This window comes from Adiantum capillus-veneris, chromosome 10, assembly GCF_014529385.1.
Source record: "Adiantum capillus-veneris isolate H3 chromosome 10, ASM1452938v2, whole genome shotgun sequence".
NCBI classification, from domain to species: Eukaryota; Viridiplantae; Streptophyta; class Polypodiopsida; order Polypodiales; family Pteridaceae; genus Adiantum; species Adiantum capillus-veneris.
The window spans coordinates 59,833,291-59,849,050 of record NC_140940.1 but is presented as its reverse complement, the minus strand read 5'-3'; the positions used below and the strand labels follow the sequence as shown (position 1 = coordinate 59,849,050).

Genomic DNA, 15,760 nt, shown 5'->3' with positions numbered 1-15,760 from the left:
GTATAGTAAATAATCGGGATTGACGAAGAGCATCAACACAAACAAAGCTGATGTGTGCTATCTCCACCTTCCGTGAGCACGTAGTCGTGGCCAAGCCCATGAACAAGCAAAAGAAAGAGAAGATGGAAGAAACAACAACAGTTGTAGTGAAGAAGAGGGTAGTTGGAAGCACGTTGAGAGGGTGGTTGGAAGATCATATTTGGAAGCCCGTTGAGAGAATCTATCAGGTGTAGAGCACCATTCCTCCATATATTACGCACCTAAGCACACTCTTTCCTTATTCCTTCCGTGAGCATGTAGCCGTGGCCAAGCCCATGAACGAGCAAAAGAAAGAGAAGTTGAAGAAACAACAATAGCTGTAGTGAAGAAGAGGGTAGTTGGAAGCACGTTGAGAGGGTGGTTGGAAGATCATATTTGGAAGCCCGTTGAGAGAATCTATCAGGTGTAGAGCATCATTCCTCCATATATTACGCACCTAAGCACACTCTTTCCTTATTCTTACACACATATAGGGACATGCATATCCATGGCTATTGATGTCTACTCATAGAATATCAATTTCTTAAAGAGTGGCCCTCTCTCTCTCTAAATTGAAATGGTGGCGTTTTTTACCTTCCATTACTGCTCTCATGGGTAGACCTTTGATTTTATCATTTTTTTAATGCTAACCTACTGGATCTGCTTCGTATAAATCATTTCTACCGAATATTCTCATCTATGCCTGCAAGTGCCGCCCTCAGAAATTTCACATATGCCTTCTTGGCTTTGTTGCAACTGCCCTTCCTAGATCGAACCACCATATCCTACTTCCCTTCTCTACAACAAACCCTCCTCTACCTCCTCCCCGAGGCCCCTCTACCTTCTGCCCTTCCCCCCACCTTGAGGCAATTATATTGATGTTGCCCTCTCTCCGAGTTGGGCTTCCCCTTTTTGTGTTTTTGTGAAGGCTACGTTTCTCCAACAGTTAGCAAGCCTGTCGTTCCCCATGTGTAGATTGTCCTGCACGTCACAAGAGGACATAAAGTAGAGCAGAGACTGCTAGAGATGAAGAAGGTGTGAGCATGGGCAAGGATAAACCCGAAACCAGATGAAGACGGGGTTGTGGGTTGGCTTGTTGTCATGCAAAAACGATCTCTCTCTCTTTCTCTCTTTGGTAATGCAATTCCACTAGAACTCGAGGTAGTCCTACTCCCAAAGCTGAGAGCATATTTGAAGATTCTCTCTCTTGTTTTCTTTTCAAAATGTGACACCTACTGCATACGCTTGATTTTATCATTCTTTTTTTTTGGGTTTTTTTGTTTGTTTTGGAGGCCTAAAGAAAGACGGAAGGGCCAATTGTGTGAGGACATGTGCCGCCGTGAAAGTAAAGCTCATAAAATCCCATCCTGGCGTGCCGTCAGTGCCACGTCCGGCCGGTAACTCGATAGTGGCTTGGCGGGCTTGTAAGAGATGGTGGCTGTGGTGTTCGCCAGGCTGGTCTTTGCCTTGCTTGGGCTTCTCACATGTGGGACTGTGATTTTTACTCTCATTACCGATGGCAGCCCCTTTCGTATGGAGCTCTTAACAAGGTACTCTCTCTCTCTCTCTCTCTCTCTCGCGCGCGCGCGCACGCACACACACACACACACACACACACACACACACACACACACACACACACAAAACACGCTGTAACGTCTTTGTGCCTGTTTAAGTGCAGATGGATGGCTGCAACGCTAGTAGATTTTTATGTCAATGTTGTTCCCATTGCGGTACTGCATCTGCTCCTGGGCTTTTCTTTTTAGTCTTCATTTTAAGCTAGGAAGATACTTTTTGATTGAGATTGTTGATGAAGACTCTCAAGAAAGTTGTTACTGCAAAGCCACCATAAAGTAAGCATGCTGGAATGATATTGATCATCCTTGCCAAGCCATGACAAGTGTGAACTCCTCTAGTCAGAGATTACTGTCTATGATACTCTTCAGGAGCAGATGCTGGTAGGCTATTTTGTGTTGGTGGCCATACCGACTGGCACTAAGTAGAATGAAGAAGGAAATGTGGAACCAATACATTAATGACGGTGAAGACTTAGAAAGATCAATGGAACTACATACATTGACTATCTATGACTTCTGTACTGTGACACAACTCGTTAATGAGATGCAAATACAATTTACTTACAATTTCCAACATCCACATTGCGACACAGTTAATGCAATAGTGAGATGGATTGGGAATTATACATGGTAATTAGACCATGTTGAGGTGTCAAAGTGTAGCGGGAGTGAGTGGGGAGCCTTATATAATCTTCCTTGGTTGTCCTTGGGTCAGACTGAGAGGCTGATTATGAGGAAGATATGGAGAGAAGCTAGCGTTATGGAAGCTTAACTTATGAGAGAATGTAAGACAGAGGGGAAACAGACTTGCGAATAACCACCCAACCGTCCTATATATAGGCCTCTGTCCCTCTGGCTCTCAGCTATACATAGACCCCTATACTGCAAGTGTGTCCGGCACTTTGCCAGGGCCGTGTCCTCCTAGTCCTACCCTTGGCATGACATTACTCCCCCCTTGGAGAAGGGTTTTCATTCTCGAAAACAGAAGTGGTAAGATCTTCTCAAGAACACTAATGTTTTCTATAGTGGCACCTCTCAGAGGTCCAGCTGTTCATATGACCAGTACACAGTTTAATAAGAGGTTCAATGAAACCAAGAGAAACATCTTGATTTTCCACATTGTTGTCCTTGTGTAACCGTTGGTGTAACCGACTTAAATGCAACATAGTGTGTAGACTCTATTTGTAACTTACTTGAGTATTGTAAATGAGTTACCATAACTAAGAGGTGTTTAAGTGAATGACCAGGAGTCAAGACTTTCTGAAGTTACTGAAACCTTTGGGAGTATCTCTTCTCAACTTTCCATACAAGTGATTTGCTAACATAACTCATCAGCTTGTATTAAGTCCTTGACTTGCTGTCATTTCTATCAGTAGACAACCCCACCAGAACTGATGATCAAGGTTGAAAACTTGACATAAACATGCAGGGACTAAACCTACTCGCAACATGCTTTGCATCACGATAAACAAACTCCAAACCAAAAAGATAATCTTTCCATTTGGGTTGCTTCTTGCTAACGTATGCTCATAGCATATCCCTTAGCACTAGATTAATACTTACTAGTAGCCCATCTGTCTTTGGAAGAGTGGCAGGACTGTGGTGAGTTGTGTCTCCCCAACCATTTACAGACAGTCTTCCAAAAATGATTGTTGAACGTGGGTCACAGTGACTCATAACCAACTTGGTTAACTTTAGAGATTGTAAGGAACTGAACAAACTTCACCAAGTCCAATCAACTTATCTATAAGCACCCATACCGAGCCATCAACTCGTATGGTGGTTGGTAGATCCACAGTAAATCTCATAGAGATACTGTACCTGTGGTGCAAAATACTTCGTAAGCTATCAACTTCATGAATTTGCATGCTTCTCCAAGTAAGCCTTTGCTAAACACTAGGGCCCATAACACCTAGTGTGCATGCCTTTAGCAAAAACGTACTCGAACACCTACATTTTCATGATTTTAATTGCCAATGTGTATGGTGAATGTTATTCTTATAGCACTTCGATAAGAGGAGGAAAAACAATGGGTAAATAGCCCATTGTAATCACTTGAAAGCCTTGCTAAACCGTTGGACCATAGTAGACTCTGAAAAATAATCACATCTAGGTACCAACCATGAAACATTTTCATTTTAATAGAGCATAGCCTTGCTATAAGTGTCAATAACCATCCGTCAATATTGTTTACAATACTTATAACCTCAACAAGTCTGTACTTAGTACCTAACAATTTCTGGCCACTAAAATTGTTCTTGATACTGTGTGCTCAAAATGGTGAAACAAACGGATGTGACCAGCATCTAGGGACTCTGTTGCGACACATCATTAGGAAAAAGGCACCAATGTCAGTCCAAAGACCCATATTCTCCACGTGGAATATGTTCCAAAAAACGATGTTAGGAAAGTGACATCTAGCAAGTACGAGATGTACTTGTGTGTGGAGGTAATTGCAAACACTCAGCGACGTGAGCGAGAGGAACTCTCATACACCTTGCTCCACACTAGCTAAACCGAACTCCATGAGTTCCTAAACCATGTTGCACACCGTGTGACTAACAACATGTGCCAAACAAACCCTACCATGTAGGTCTGTAACTGTTGCAATAGGGAACGAAACTGTGACGGCATCCTAATGAATAGTGAAGAGAGAAAGTGACGGGTTGCCAAAGTGGTACCTGAAACATTACTTTCCCAAAATGCAATGCTCTTATATGACCTTGTCATGTGGCTGAGGAGCAAATTGGATGAAAGCCTTCAAGCTTATGCATCCCTCTTGCAAAACGTAAGCAAACTTATGCGGAAATAAAAGTGAACCAAAAACATATACTTACGATGAGGTGAAAAATATCTTATACTTACCTGAAGGTCAAGTGCATATTTCACCCTGTAAGGATACATTATCCAAATTCTTTTGACTTGCTAATCACTAAAAATAGAGATTATTGAAGATAAAGAAATTTAAACTGTTAACCTTGGGTGTTACCTTGGCAATCCGAACCCCTTGGTATATCTTGCCAGTCCAACGCCCTTGGTGAGAGTCTGAAAAGGACTTTTTGACTACCCCTTGGCAAGTTGGTAGATAAAGAATATCTTTGCCTGAAAAGAAAAGTGGAAAGGTTTCCAAAATTGACCATCAACACTTATTGAATGATGTAGTAATCACAAGCTGGGTCCTAGTACCTACCCCAAAAATGGTGCTTCTACAAACACTCCCAATGCTATAGAGGAAGTCGGGGATCCGCTCAAGTGGGACTCCTAGTTCTTGTGGACAGCTGTGCTATCTGAAAAAGCTTGCTGTATTTATACATGATGGTAGAGATAAGCCTCTAGGAGGTTAAGATCATAAAAAACTCAACTCGATCTTCGCACAAAAAAACATGTAGTGCTAAAGTGACACCCAAAATATCATTAATGGTAAGACTCTTGCTTGTCCATTAATGTCTATGGATACTCCACTGGTAGATCTGTTTGATCTTGAGAACAATCACTCATGGATTGAAAACAGTTGGCTCGTAGCCCGTTGAAAACAGATGGCTCTTAGTCTTTACGCCAGTTTTAAATTAGCATTCAATGTACTGACCATTGATGACTATTTTTTGTGGTGTCATTGTCTCTTTCCTGCTGAGAGTCAGAGCACCCTGGCTCATGACTACGCACAACCAAAACATGTATCAAAAGCCTAATTAGAAGACTTTCATTCATAGTTTCCCGGAACGCGGAACGGGAACGGTGACGGGATCCCCCGCGGAACGGGAACGGGATCCCCCGTCGTTCGGAACGGGAACGGCGCGGAACGAGAGGTATAAAAACACCCAAATAATGCTTTTTTTTTTTTTTTTTTTGAGAAATAGATCCTTCTATCAGTTAATGAACCTGCCCGTAGGGCTACAACCACCTCTTCGAGAGAGGGCTACAACAACCATGATGGGGAGACTCTCCCAATGAAAAAACACCATATATACAATGAGGCTAAATCAAGAAATGGGAGGAGGGAAAAGCCACACAGGCGGACGATAGTGCCATCTGAGTACACCTTGGACCATGGTGAAGAAAGGCCCAGGATGCCAGAGTCGAAGGAATGCCTCTCTGCGCTCCCGCATGCGGTCAGAGCTGCCCTGGAGTCTCTTGAGCTGTCCTCTGAGAGTGTGGATCAGCTCTAGCCAAAGATCGCGAACAGTCTCTGCTGGTGGTACCGTACAGGGCGAGCCTCAAAGATGCGGAAGGAGCGGGCCCGCCAGATGAACCAGAGTGTCAGGCCACCGATGAGCTCCAGCACTCCTCTCTCTCACTGCACCACTCCTGTGGAGTAAGCTCTATGGCAAGCTGGAGTGTAGGTCGCCCTCCCTGCATCACTATCATCCTGCTGGTGGAAGATAGCTCAAACTGAAGTGCCGGGCCCGTGAGAGTGGACCAAGCAGCTGCCCCCCAAGTGTAGTGCCGAGCCGTGGAAAGAGCAGGCATCAACCGAAGAACACGAAGCCACGCCTGCTGTGCCAAAGGATAGTCGCAAAGATAGTGACACTGACTCTCCACAAGATGGTCACAAGATGCACATGTGATCGAGAGACCACTATGCACAAGCGAGTTCCCAACTGTTGTAGCTCAGCCACTGAAACAAAGTGACTCGCCTCGGTTGTCTGGAGCCCACAACCTCTCCCAAAAAGCTGCCAAGAACTTAGCTGTGAGATCCTTCTCCTGCCAATGAGGTGTTGCAGCAGGGCGAGCCTCTCTGTGTGCTGCCAGTATGCGACGTCCCAGCCGAACAGTGTACTGAAAGAAAGGGACACCTGGGTGGTCTGCAGAAGAGAAAGGGTCCCTCCAATCTCCGGGATCCCACTGTACTCGTGCCAGTGGACAACACTCTGAAGCCCACAGTCTCCAATGTCCAGACTCAAGAGCTGCTGGGTTAGGATCGATGACACAAGTCCTCCCACAGATGCCCACCACTCGGATCCTTTGAAAACAGCACTCTGCCACCTGCGGGGCCTCTACTGCAACTCTTTGTAAGCGTCCCACTCTGTAACTCGAAAAACAGGGAGGGAACAATCTCTGAGCAAGCCCCAACTGAGATGAGAACCTCCAGTCGCATGAAGGCTCCCATCCACCCCTCTCATACCCTGTAGCTGAAAGCCCTGCAGCTCCTCTGACAAGCCTGAAAACTGTAACCAGTCACCTAAAGAGCGTGCTGGACCCGCTGCCATGGGACCCCAGGAAACATGAGGCCGACTACCAACCAAGTGGCCTCTCCGAGTGCTAACCATGGGGTTCCAAACAAGGGGCTGTCGCAGACGCTCCTCCGTGCAAGTAGGCTGCCGCTGCTCCAAGCCTCGTCGCAAATGCTCCCAAGATCGAAGCAAACTCATAGCGAAGCGATCCTCCAGTCTCCTGCTCAAACCAACTCTGCGCATCTCTGTGAAGATCCATTTGGTCGAAGGTCGCCAGGGGCCTCCTGCCTGAGGCACCTGCACGAAGCCGCTGCAGCAAGAACTCCTTCCAGGGCTCCTCTCTTGGAAGAAGTCCTTTGACGATGAACTTCCCAAGAAGAGCTCTGCTCTGTTGTGATGGGTCTATGATCCCAAGCCCTCCCTGTGAACAAGGAAGAGTGATGACTTGCCAAGCCACTTTGGCCCGGGCTATCTGAGTGTCATGCCCTGATCAAAGGAAGTTCCTGATTAGCCTCTCTACCTGGCTGATACAAGAACTCGAGAAGATCCAGCAAGAAGTGATGTACCACATAGTAGCCAACAACTCCTGGTTGGCCACTACAACTCTGCCAGCCAAAGAAAGTTGTGCGGAGCTCCAATGTAGCAACTTCCTCTTGATAGACAGGAGGAGGGGAGAAATCTGCTGCTCGGGAGACAAGTCCAAACCAACCTAACAGCCCAAGTACCGTACTGCAGTCCCTAGGGGAGTCCACTTGAAAGAGGTTGAAACCCTCACCTGGCATCCAATCGGGCATAGGAGCACTACCAACCAAGAAAGCAACTGTCTTGCTCCAGTTGATCAGTGCGCCAGATGCACAACAGAAGGTCTCTAGAGCCTGCTCACACCTGTGAAGGTTGGCCTCCTGGCCATCCAAGTACAAGGCTGAGTCGTCAGCAAACTCAACGTCCAGTAGCTCATCTCCCCGAATAGGGAGTGCTAAGCCCCGTAAACCAACCTGCTGCGACACCAAAAACTTGCTCATTGCCTCAGCATAGAACAAAAAGAGGAAGGGGGCAAGAGGGCAGCCCTGTCTGACCGAACATGTGAGCATGAAACGATCACCTCCTGACAAAAGTACCTGATTGTGTGCCCGTCTGTACAAAGTGGACACCCCTCTGGTCCAAGCATCTGAGAAGCCCATCCTGAGTAGAGTGTCCTCCAGAAAGTCCCAGTCAACTCTGTCGTAGGCCTTCTCAAAGTCGAGAAGAAGAATCACCAGATCCTCACCACGTAGCCACGCTAGGGCAGAAGCCTCCCAAAAAGTAAAGATGTTGTCAAGGATACTACGCTCCTTGACAAAACCTGTCTTAAGTCCCATGTATAAGGCTCTCTAGAAATGGCTCGATGCTCAAACTCAGAGCCTTGGCAAGAATTTTGTAGGCTGAGTTGAGGATGGTGATGGGGCGCCACTGTCGAATCTCATCCAAGGAGCCACCCTCCTTGGGAATGAGGTAGATCAGACCCTCACTCATGCTGTCAGGCATCTCTCCTATGTGCAAGATGTACTGAAAAGCACTACAGAGATCTGGACCAAGCAAGTCCCAGTACTCCAAGAAAAAACTGGGAGTCAAGCCATCCTCACCTGGACAGCTACCACGGGAGAGTGCACTAAGAGCCGTGTGCAACTCCTCAAGCTGAAGTGGGAGCTCAAGCCTCTGACGCATCTCCTCAGTCACAAGGCAAGGCATCTGTGCCCACACCTGCGCCCTGCATGCATCCTGCCGCTCTGACTGAGGCTCTGCTGACAGTAACTCACTGTAAAATTCAATAGCAACTGCACGCATGTCCTCTGGCTCAGAAGCAACTGACCCGTCAGGCCTTCTCATCTGACTGACCTTGGCATGCGTATGCCGAGGTCCCACTGCCTCGAAGAAAGCACCAGTCACTCTGTCACCCACCTGCGTCCATTGAGATGCCTATCGATGGAAAGCAAACTCATGGCGCCACTCCTCTGTGCTAACAAGCTCCTGCCGAGCCTGCTGTAACTGCTCCTCCAACCAAGGACTGTTTGGATGTTGCTCCTGCATCCTCTGCAAGGAAGCAACCCCCCGTCTGAGACTGCTCCTCCTCTCTCGCTGCAGCCAGGCGAGCCAAAGAGTCCTGGAGAAAGAAACGACTAAGCTGAGCTAGTACTGAGGCCATTCTGTCAGTAGGAGAATCTTGCCTGTCCAAGCTCTTTGTCCAAAGAGCCTCTACTCGCTCTCTGAGTGCAGAGTCCAGCAAGACCCTCTCAGCGATGCGAAGCATCGTGCTCCCCCTTCTCTGCCTATCTTCCACTCTGAGGATCACTGGTGCATGGTCCGAGAAGGAAGTCCCTGCGAGAATGCCGACTGTCCACCCAAGTCACAGAAATGGTCACTAGTGTAGAAGCGATCTATCCGCGATAGATTCACTCCTCCCACTCTGCGGTCCGAATGAGAGAAGGCCAGGCTGTCTGAGGGCCTCACAAAGCTAGAGTGTTGCCATACATCCGAAACCCTCAGTCATACAAAACCTCTCCCAAGCTTCCAACTCAACTCGATGCACAGTAGCATGGCTACCACCAATCCTGTTAGAAGGGTCCTCCAACATGTTGAAGTCACCCCCTATGCACCACTGCTCTGCTGCGTGCATAGCGATCCACTGAGCCCCGCTTGGCACAAAAATCCCTCTGCCCACAATGGCCTGCTGCAAAGAATCCGCAATAGTCATACATACCCCACCCTGGATGCCTCCAGGTCCAAAAGCAGCTGACCAAAAAGTATCATATTGTCCACGCAAGAGCTGACCACATCGTCTAATGTGGCTCTCACACAGATGGTGCTCCTGTAGCATAAGGAGATCAATCTGTCCTCCCACAAGGCAACGTTGAAGCTCCTGAAACTAGTTGGTCCCTTTGACGTTGAAACTGGGGCCCACCTAATCCCTGCATGTTCCATGAGACGATCCTCATGGGGATCGAGAGAGAATAGATGCTGCCGCAGCAGCTAAACGTGCTATCTTCGAGGCTGGCTTGGATGGGGAGTAATCCGCATCCAAGCGTCCTCTAGATAGACGTGATTGCAAAGACTGCCTGGCCCAAGCCCAAGTAGACCAAGCCGTGCGTAAAATAACCTCCTGTGTCCAGGAGTCCTCATGAATGTGTACATAGCATGGCAATCACTGTGTATCAGCAAAGAAGTGAACCACAATGTGTCTACATCCTGTTGCATCTGGAGGAGTCACAGCAAACTTGGCCAATTGCCACAGAGGCTGAAGCATGTCTGTAACTCCTAGGTCCCCCATGTGGTAAGAGAATGCTAGGACGTGTGTCTGGAGCCACTTCAACACTGAGTTGAGAGTCCACTCAGTCTGGTCCCTTCCGCAAAGGGGAAAAGAGAAGCCAACCGCCGAGTCCAAGGCCTCTATCCCCCTAGCTGCAAGGAACAGAACATGAACCCTAAATGAGGCTGCCTCAAGGTCTGGTGAGGAGTCACCGAGAAAGCGTGTAAAGTCGTAGGCAAAGAAGTCCCATCGACGCTGAATGTCAAAGCTCGTCAGACCACGAGGGACTGCTGCAAAGGGAGACGTCTGTACCTGTAGAGGGGGTCGCAAGAAAGGCTGTCCCTCTCTCGCCAAGCGACTCGTGGCAAAGGCGCAGCCAAGGATGGCCGCGCCCCCTGGGTTGACTGTGGAACTGGAGTGGGAGGGGGGGTTGTAGGAGCAGGGGGAGGAGAGGGGCGAGGAGGAGAGGTGATGGGAGCAGGAGGCGGGGGGGGGGGGGGGGGGGGGCCTGTCGATGGTGAAACTGAGGTGGAGGTTGGAGCAGGGTCCTCGTCCTTCTCAAGAGGACTGAATCGGTTTCCCGTGGGAACCAACTGCTGCTGGGCAGGCGCCTGAGGACCACCTTGAGTGCCAGGCTGTCGCTGTGGCCCCTGCCGTCGTTGACCATGAACCTGTTGCCATCCCTCCGAGGGTGGCTCTGCCCGTGTGCTGTGTCTCTGCCTGCGGTTGCTGGCAAGCCCTTGCAGGCTGGGGCTAGGTCTGTGGTGTAGGTCGGGGCCTCCTCCGTGGATAAGCCTTTGCAAGATGGCCCATCTGTCGACAAGTGAAGCACTGATTCAGGAGGCCCGAATACTCCACGCTCTGTCTAAACCAACCCCCAGTCACCCGAGGAAGTAGGATGACCTTCGGGAGAGTGTGAGTGCCCCTAACTAGAACGCAAACTGAGGGAATGCCAGCCGCCTTGGCAGCTAGTGAGGCTGCCGTGCGAGGTGTCTCCAGGACAGTCCCTATCGCTGAGCCTATCCTGGACAAAAGTGGTGGGTACTCCCTCCGCATACCAGGAAAGAAAACGGAGATGGGAATGTCTGCCTTCTCTACCAGAACATCTGAAGCAGGGTCAAAACCATGTCTCCACTGTCGAAAGTTGGCTTGAACTGCTCGGATGGTCAAGGGGCTCATGGCGATGACCTTGGACGCCATCTCGGAGGTCTCAAACTGGATCTGATAGTAGCCTCGTCCGAGGATCTGAACGTCCAAGATCTTGCCCACCTCTGCGAGAAGGTGGGCCTGGAGAAGATCACGCAGCCCTCCTCTGCTGGGTCTGGTGCCGAGAATCTTCCAGATGACCGAGGTCGCCTGGAGGCGCTCCACCTTTGCTTCGAGGCTCGCTTGCTCTGTCGGTGAAAGGGCAAGTCGGATGGTGGGCTCAGCTGGGTCGGGTGAGAGTTACTTCTGAGGAGTCCCTCTGGGGTGGAGCATGAGCCTTGATGTGTGTCTGCTGCTGTGGTGGTAAGGGGGGATGCGTGAAGACAAACACTTGCGAAACCCGGCGAGTAGCGTCCCAGCGAGAACACCATTGCAGCGTTGAACAGAGCGAGGCCTTGTGTGAAGGGGGGGGGGGGGGGGGCTAAAGGTGCGCAAAGGGGGGGAGAGCGGCGAAGGCGGGCTGCGGAGGGCGGGTTGAGGGGGCTGCGGGTTGAGGGAAGGCGGACAAGGTAGAGCGGGGGCGGGCAGGGGTAGAGGCAGCGGCGGGCTGGGGGGGGGGGGGGGGGGGGGGGGGGGGGGTTGCGGGTTGAGGCAGCGGGAGTGGCGGAGGGGGGGGGGCTGGCGTGAGTGGGCAGCGGGAGGGGCAGAGGGGGGTGGGCTGGCGCGAGTGGGCAAGGGGGGTTGGCGAGACTACGCAGTGCAAGGCAGGGGCGGTGAGTAGCGAAGCAAGGGGGGGGGGGAGGCAGGGTGGCCAGCGAACAGCAGCAGCGAGCGCGTGAGGCCTCCCCAGTAGGAGGAGTTTCCCCCTTTGTTATGAGAGTGTTTTCAAATAATGCAATTTTAAGCTCTGTGTGATTGAATAATAGTAGTGTCAGAGTCCTTTGACTCTAATACTCATTGATTTGAAGACCGTTCAAGGTTACTATGGCCAACGTGTGTTGTATAGACTTGAGAGCTTGAGGGGGAGGGACGCGCAGAGAGAGAGAGAGAGAGAGAGAGAGAGAGAGAGAGAGAGAGAGAGAGAGAGAGAGAGAGAGAGAGGGAGACTTGACTCTCGAGAGAGCTTGAGAGAGAGGGGGTGTAAGGTGTAGCGGAATGAATGTTGTATTTTCTCAAGATTAGTGATCTATATTTGCTCATCTGCCCAATTGTGCTAACTTGGGTTTGCTTATATATTAACTTACCCAATTTGCCCTACTTAGTTCCCAACAAAAGTCACTTAATAAATAAGTGAAAAATGTCAAAAATAGGGAAAATAGGATAAAGTCACTGGAAAAATCCCCAAATTGACTCTGATGGAAATGTTTATGCTTATGCAGTGTGTGCAATCAGAGGATACGCATCTATACCAAGTGACTGGGCATGCACGGTCTACGAATAGACTCATAAAAGTGCCAGATCACTTCTAATCTAGACCGACTTGACTGACGGGAACCCTGCTATGGTGTAGCTTGTCCATGGACACATAGGGTTGGATGTGTAACGTGACATCCCCTCCTTTTTAAAGTGAGGTACTGTTACCGAGCTGCATGGCTTCCTTGTAATCTACCAACAACTCTGGATAATCCTTGAAGAAGTCTTCGTCTACCCACACTGCTTCATGGATTCCTCGATCTTTGAACTTCAAAAAGTATTTTCGTACTTGTTTCTTCGAACCATGGCGAAACTGATGCAACAAGACTTGCTCCGGCTCCATGACTTCAGCTTCATCGATGATCTCCTGTTCTTCTTCTTCCGAAACGTCCTTTGGAGGTGTTCCTTGAAACACTTTCAACCAAGAAACATGAAAAACGTTGTGCATTGACCATGAGTTAGGCAACTGCAATTTCATTGAAACCTCATTAATCTTTTTGATGACTGGAAATGGACCATACATACGAAAAGACAACTTAGGACATTTCTTTTCAACTTGCTTAAGACGTTGTTTCATGATTCTTAGATATACCCAATCTCCTTCCTTGATCGAGACCTCCTGACGATGCTTGTTAGCCTGTCGAGAATAAGATTCCTGAGCCTTGCTTAGCCGAAGCTTCACACTCTCAGAAATCTCATCCAATGACTGACTCTCAGCATTGGCATCAGGCATTTGATTGACCGATCTAGTCAAAAGTGACTGGAACGGATGGCCAAAAGCTGCCTCATACGGAGTTTGACCAATAGCAGAAGAAAAGGAATCATTTAGAATAGCCTGAACCAATGGGAGATAGAGCTCCCATTGAGACTGCTGATCATGAACATAAGATTTTAACACATCAAAAGCCAATTGATTATAAATTTCTATTTGACCATCTGACTGTGGATGAAAAGCCGATGAAAAATTCAACGTTGTGCCAAAATTTTCAAAGAGTGCGTGCCAAAAGTTGGACGTGAACTTAACATCCCTATCTGAAACAATGGACTTTGGCAAACCACAGAGGGGGTACCAATGCTTGATGAACAATCGTGCTACATCTTGTGCAGTAATTGTGGCTTTACAAGGAATCAACATGCAAAATTTGCTGAAACGATCAACAATTGTTAAACATTGAGTGTTCCTTGAATGCAAACTTGGTGGTTCTTTGCACTGTAAAATGCTCGATTGCGAAAGAAGTCTTTGCTATTGATTGCACAAATCTCTACAATGGTCTTGCCGACGATGATGGCGACGACCAGACGGGCTGAAAACTGAAAACGCTAGGGGCTGAAATCTGCAAATCTTGTATCTGCTGAATTGTGACTCAATGTCGGTGACGACGATGCGACGACGACGCCTGAAAATGCAGATGCTGAAATCTGCGAATAGAGGGCTGAATCTGCAAACGTTGGTTGATCTGACCGTGTGGCGAGGATCTGTTGTGGGAAGGTGAGATCTGTGAGGTTTGGGGGCTGCGGTATGGAGTCGGACTGCTGAAAATGCCAAACGTTGATGCTAATGGGTGTTCTGTCGCGGAGAATCTGCAAAACGCTAAGGGATTCGCAAGTTGCAAAAACGCTAGGGCTGTTGCTGCAAAAACGCTAGACAATCTGCTGTGAAGTGCTAATGCCAGGCTGATCTGCTGTCTGCAAAACGCCAAGGCTGATCTGATGAAAAACGCTAGGCTGGTCTTTGGTGGCTGAAAACGCTAGGTTGCTTGCCGGGGGGTCTTGCTGAGAAGGTGCACTGTCGAACACTTAGTCCCTGCTGCCTCTTCTGCTAGAAAGTGCTAGCGCTAGCTTTTCCTTAGTCATTTTGCCCTACCCAGTTTCCCAACAAAGTCACTTATTAAATAAGTGAAAAATGGCTAAAATAGGGAAAATAGGTTCTGTGCACTGTAAAATGCTCCTGATGGATTTGGATGATCATGCTGTGTGCAACCAGAGGATATGCATCTACTCTTAAGTGCCTGGACATGCACGGTCTTCGAACAGACGCACAAAAGTGCTAGAACACTTCCTAAGCTAAGCTGACTGAACTGAACCCTAGACATAAAGTAGCTTGTCCTTCGTACACATAGGGTTAGATGTGCACGTGACATTTCTAGACACCGAGGAAGCTTAAATTGCTCATGAATGTGAAAAAGAGCGAGTTTTTCTTGCTTGAGATACATCTCTTGGGACACATCATCTCAATAGAAAGGGTACAGATGGATCTGGCCAAAAGTGACACTATCCGCAATTGGACCGCCGACTTGAAGAATGTTGAACAATGTTCATAAAGTTAGAAGCTTTTTGGGCTTGTGTTCTTACTACCTCAGGTTCATTCGGAAGTTTGCAGAGGTAGCTTCCCCTTTGCGCTTTTTGAATCAGAAAGGAGTCCCTTTCTCGTGGGGACTGACAGAGGTGACTGCCTTTCAGACACTTAAGGAAAAACTGACTTCTGGACCAGTGTTGGCTTTATCAGACTTGCAAAAGCCATTTGAAGTATATTGTGATGCTTGTGGTCGTAGTCTGAGAGCGGTCTTAATGCAAGAAGGCCATGTGATTGCCTATGAAAGCCGATTGTTTTCAAGGCCGAAATTAACAGCACAGAGTTTTGAGAAAGAGCTATTGGCAGTGACCCATGCTCTTGCTCAGTGGCGACATTACCTACTCGGAGCCGATTTCACGGTCTTTACCGATCATCAGAGTTTACGCTACTTCTTGTCATAGAAGCAACGTTTGGTAAAGCAGATGCGGTGGACTAACATCTTGTCACGATTTCACTTCCAGATTGTCCATGTGCAAGGACAAAAAAACTTGTTGGCAAATGCATTGTCTCGGAAGCCCCTAGTCTTGGCTATTTCCGCAATTCATCATAGAAGCTTCGAGGATATGGTTGATTATACGCCATCGATCCGAATTTTTTCCGATATATTCACTCGAATACAGAATGGGGAGGTAGTAGCAGGATATTTCATTTGGGATGGCTACTTGATGAAGAAAACGATGTGTGTCACACAGCCGCCATGAGGGAAAAGGTTTTGACTGAGTGCCATTCATTGTCCACCTTTTACGGGTCACCGCGACATCGACACCACTTTGGAAGGTGTGGAGCGTTATTTTCTTTT

General features: G+C 48.4%; 1 protein-coding gene across 2 annotated transcripts in view; it reads left to right on the top strand.

The window, feature by feature from the left end:
• The first annotated feature begins 1,347 nt into the window (after window positions 1-1,347).
• Window positions 1,348-15,760, top strand: part of LOC147448922 (uncharacterized) — a 66,954-nt gene continuing 52,541 nt past the window's right edge. Inside the window, exons 1-2 of one of the 2 annotated variants that reach the window (XM_086521339.1) lie at window positions 1,348-1,568; window positions 1,700-1,751. In XM_086521339.1, the coding sequence (XP_086377465.1) occupies window positions 1,450-1,568; window positions 1,700-1,751 (171 nt within the window). In that variant the 5' untranslated portion in view covers window positions 1,348-1,449. The remainder of the gene's footprint in view (window positions 1,569-1,699; window positions 1,752-15,760) is intronic. The other variant, XM_086521338.1, reaches the window with a different exon arrangement.